This window comes from Protopterus annectens, chromosome 15.part0 (genome assembly GCF_019279795.1).
Source record: "Protopterus annectens isolate FY-2018-M chromosome 15.part0, PAN1.0, whole genome shotgun sequence".
Taxonomy (NCBI): Eukaryota; Metazoa; Chordata; order Ceratodontiformes; family Protopteridae; genus Protopterus; species Protopterus annectens.
Window position 1 is genome coordinate 346,264,139 of NC_056749.1, and position 2,992 is coordinate 346,267,130.

A 2,992-nucleotide genomic window follows, 5' to 3' on the forward strand; every position below is an offset into this window, starting at 1 on the left:
TCATTATCATTGTCATCGTCATTGTCATTGTTATGTCATGATTCCCATCAATGTCATTGTTGTCGTCATCATTGTCATTGTCATCATCATTGGCATCATTCTTGTCATTCTTGTCATCATTTTTGTAGTCATCATTCTTGTCATTCTTGTCATCATCATTGTCATCATCATTATCATCATTGTCGTCACCATCGTTATTGTAGTCAGTCATTTTTGTCATTATTCTTGTCATCGTTCTTAGTGTCATTGTCATCTCCATTTTTGTCATTCTTGTCATTGTCATCATCGTCATCGTGATTGTCGAGATTGTCGCTATCGTGATTGTGATTGTCATCATCATTCATGTCGTCATCATTGTCATCATTTTGTCAACATCGTTGTCATTGTCATCATTCTTGTCTTCATCATTGTCTATCATTGTCATCTTGACTGTTATCATTGTCATCATTCTTGTCGTCATTGTCATCATTATTGTTTTTGTTATCGTCATTGTTGTCGTCATTGTCCTTGTCATCATTGTCATTGTCATCATCATTGTCTTTGTCATTCTTGTCATTGTCATTATTGTCTTCGTCTTTTTTGTCGTCATTGTCATCATTGTCATTCTTGACATCATTGCCATTGTCATTCTTATCATCATTGTCATCATTCTTGTCATTGTAGTCATTCTTGTCATCGTCATTGTCATCATTGTCATTCTTGTCACTGTCATCAATGTCATCATTCTTGTTGCATCGTCATTCTTCTCATCGTCATTGTTGTCATTGGCATTCTTGTCAGCATTGTCGTGATCATTCTTGTCGTTACTGTCATCATTGTCATTGCCATTCTTGTCATCAATGTCATTGTCATCATGCTTGTCATTGACATCATTGTCATCATTCTTGTCATCCTTGTCATTGTTGTTATCATTGTCATTGTCATCATTGTTGTCATTGTCTTCATTCTTGTCATCATTCTTGTCATCATCATCATTCTTGTCATTGTTGGTATTGTCGTTGCCATTGTCATTCTTGTCATCGTCATTGTCTTCATCTTATCATTGTCATTCTTGTTATCGTCATTGTCTTCATTATTATCATTCTTGTCATCATTGTCGTCATTGTCATCATTCTTGTCAGTGTCATTCTTCTTGTCGTCTTGTCATTGTCATTCTTGTGGCCATCATTGTCATCATTCTTATTGTCATCATCATTGTCACTGTCATCATTCTTGTCGTCATTGTCATTGTCATCATTCTTGTCATCATTGTCATTCTTGTTGTCATTGTCATTGGCATTATCATTCTTGTCATTCTAATTGTTGTCATTGTCGTCATTGTCATTCTTTTCATCGTTATTGTCATTCTTGTCATTGTTATTGCCGCCATCATTCTTGTCATCATTGTCATTCTTATCTTCCTCATTGTCATCATTATTGTCATAACTGTTGTTCTTGTCATCGTCATTTTCATCATTGTTGTCATTCTTGTCATTGTCATCATTCTTGTCATTGTCATTCTTGTCATTTTTGTTGTCATTGCCATTGTTGTCATTCTTGTCATCATCATTGTCATTCTTGTGTCATTTTTGTCATCAACATTGTCATCATTCTTGTCATCATTGTCATAGTTGTCATTGTCATTGTCGGCATCATTATCGTCTTCATCATTATCATCGGCATTGTCATTTTTGTCATTTTCATCATCATTCTTGTCATCGCCGTTGTCATCCCTGTCATTCTTGTCATCATTCTTGTCATCGTCATTGTCATCATCGTCATTGCCGTCATCATTCTTGTCATCATTGTCATTCTTGTCATTGTCATTGCCATCCTTGTAGTTGTCATTATCATTCTTATCGTCATCATTGTCATTCTTGTCATTGTCACCATTATTCTTGTCATTATTGTCATTATTGTCATCATCATTGTCATTCTTGTCATTTTCATCATTGTAATCATCATTCTTGTCATTGTCGGTATTGTTGCCATTGTCATAGTCATTCTTGTCTTCATCATTGTTGTCACTCCTCGTCATCATTCTTATCGTCTTCGTGCTTGTCGTCATCATTGTCATCGCCATTGTTGTCATCATTGTCATTCTTGCTGTTGTCATTCTTGTCATTGCCATCACCATTGTCCTCAATCTTGTCATTGTTATTCTTGTTGTCATTGCCATTGTCATTGACGTCATCATCATTGTCGTTGGCACTCTTGTCATTGACGTTCTTGTTCGTCATCATTGTTGCTGTCATCATCATTGTTGCTATAGTCATTGTCATCATTGTCATAGTTGTCATTCTTGTCGTCATTCTTCTCATTGTCATTCTTGTCATCATCATTGTCATCATTGTCGTCATTCTTGTTATTGTCATCATTGTCATTCTTGTCATCATTGTCATCGTCATTGTCATCTTTCTTGTCATTGTCATTCTTGTCATTGCCATTGTCATCATTCTTGTCATTGTCATTGTCAAAGCCACTCATCATTCTTGTCATTGTCACTCTTGTCATCATTGTCATTTCTGTCATAATCATTGTCATTGTCATAATTTTCATTGTTCTTATCATCCTTGTCATTCTTCCCATCATTCTTTTCATCATTCTTGTCATCATTGTCGTCATTCTTGCCATTTGTCATTATTTTTGTCATGATTGCCGTCATTCTTTTCATCATTATCATCATTGTCATCGTCATTATCATTGTTCTTGTCATTGTAATTATCATCATTCTTGTCGTCATTGTCATCATTATTGCCATTATCATTCTTGTCATCATTGTCATTGCCATTGTCACTCTTGTCATTGTCGTTCTTGTCATCATTATTGTCATCTTTATTCTTGTCGTCATCATCATTGTCATCATTCTTGTATGTCATTCTTGTCACTGTCATTGTCATCATTCTTGTCATCGTCATCATTTTCATTGTCATTCTTGTCATTCTTGTCATCATTCCTGTCATCATTCTTGTCATCGTCATTGTCATCATTGCCATCATTCTTGTCATTGTCA

The 2,992-nt window shown here is 35.3% G+C and overlaps 1 protein-coding gene across 1 annotated transcript; it reads right to left on the reverse strand.

Moving 5' to 3' along the window:
* Window positions 1-404: 404 nt before the first annotated feature.
* On the reverse strand, window positions 405-1,026 carry LOC122789821 (prostatic spermine-binding protein-like). Its single transcript, XM_044057260.1, has 2 exons — window positions 808-1,026; window positions 405-725 (listed from the first exon to the last, which is right to left on the reverse strand). Exons 1-2 carry the CDS (start codon window positions 1,024-1,026, stop codon window positions 405-407), a joined length of 540 nt encoding a protein of 179 aa, XP_043913195.1.
* Between the last annotated feature and the right edge of the window lie 1,966 nt (window positions 1,027-2,992).

Coding starts and splice junctions, on each gene's coding strand:
- LOC122789821 (XM_044057260.1), bottom strand. CDS start 1,026: ATGACGATGACAAGAATGACAATGGCAACGACAATACCAACAATGACA. Junction 726..807: donor TGGCAATGACAATGATGACA/GTAACGACAAGA, acceptor CGATGCAACAAG/AATGATGACATTGATGACAG.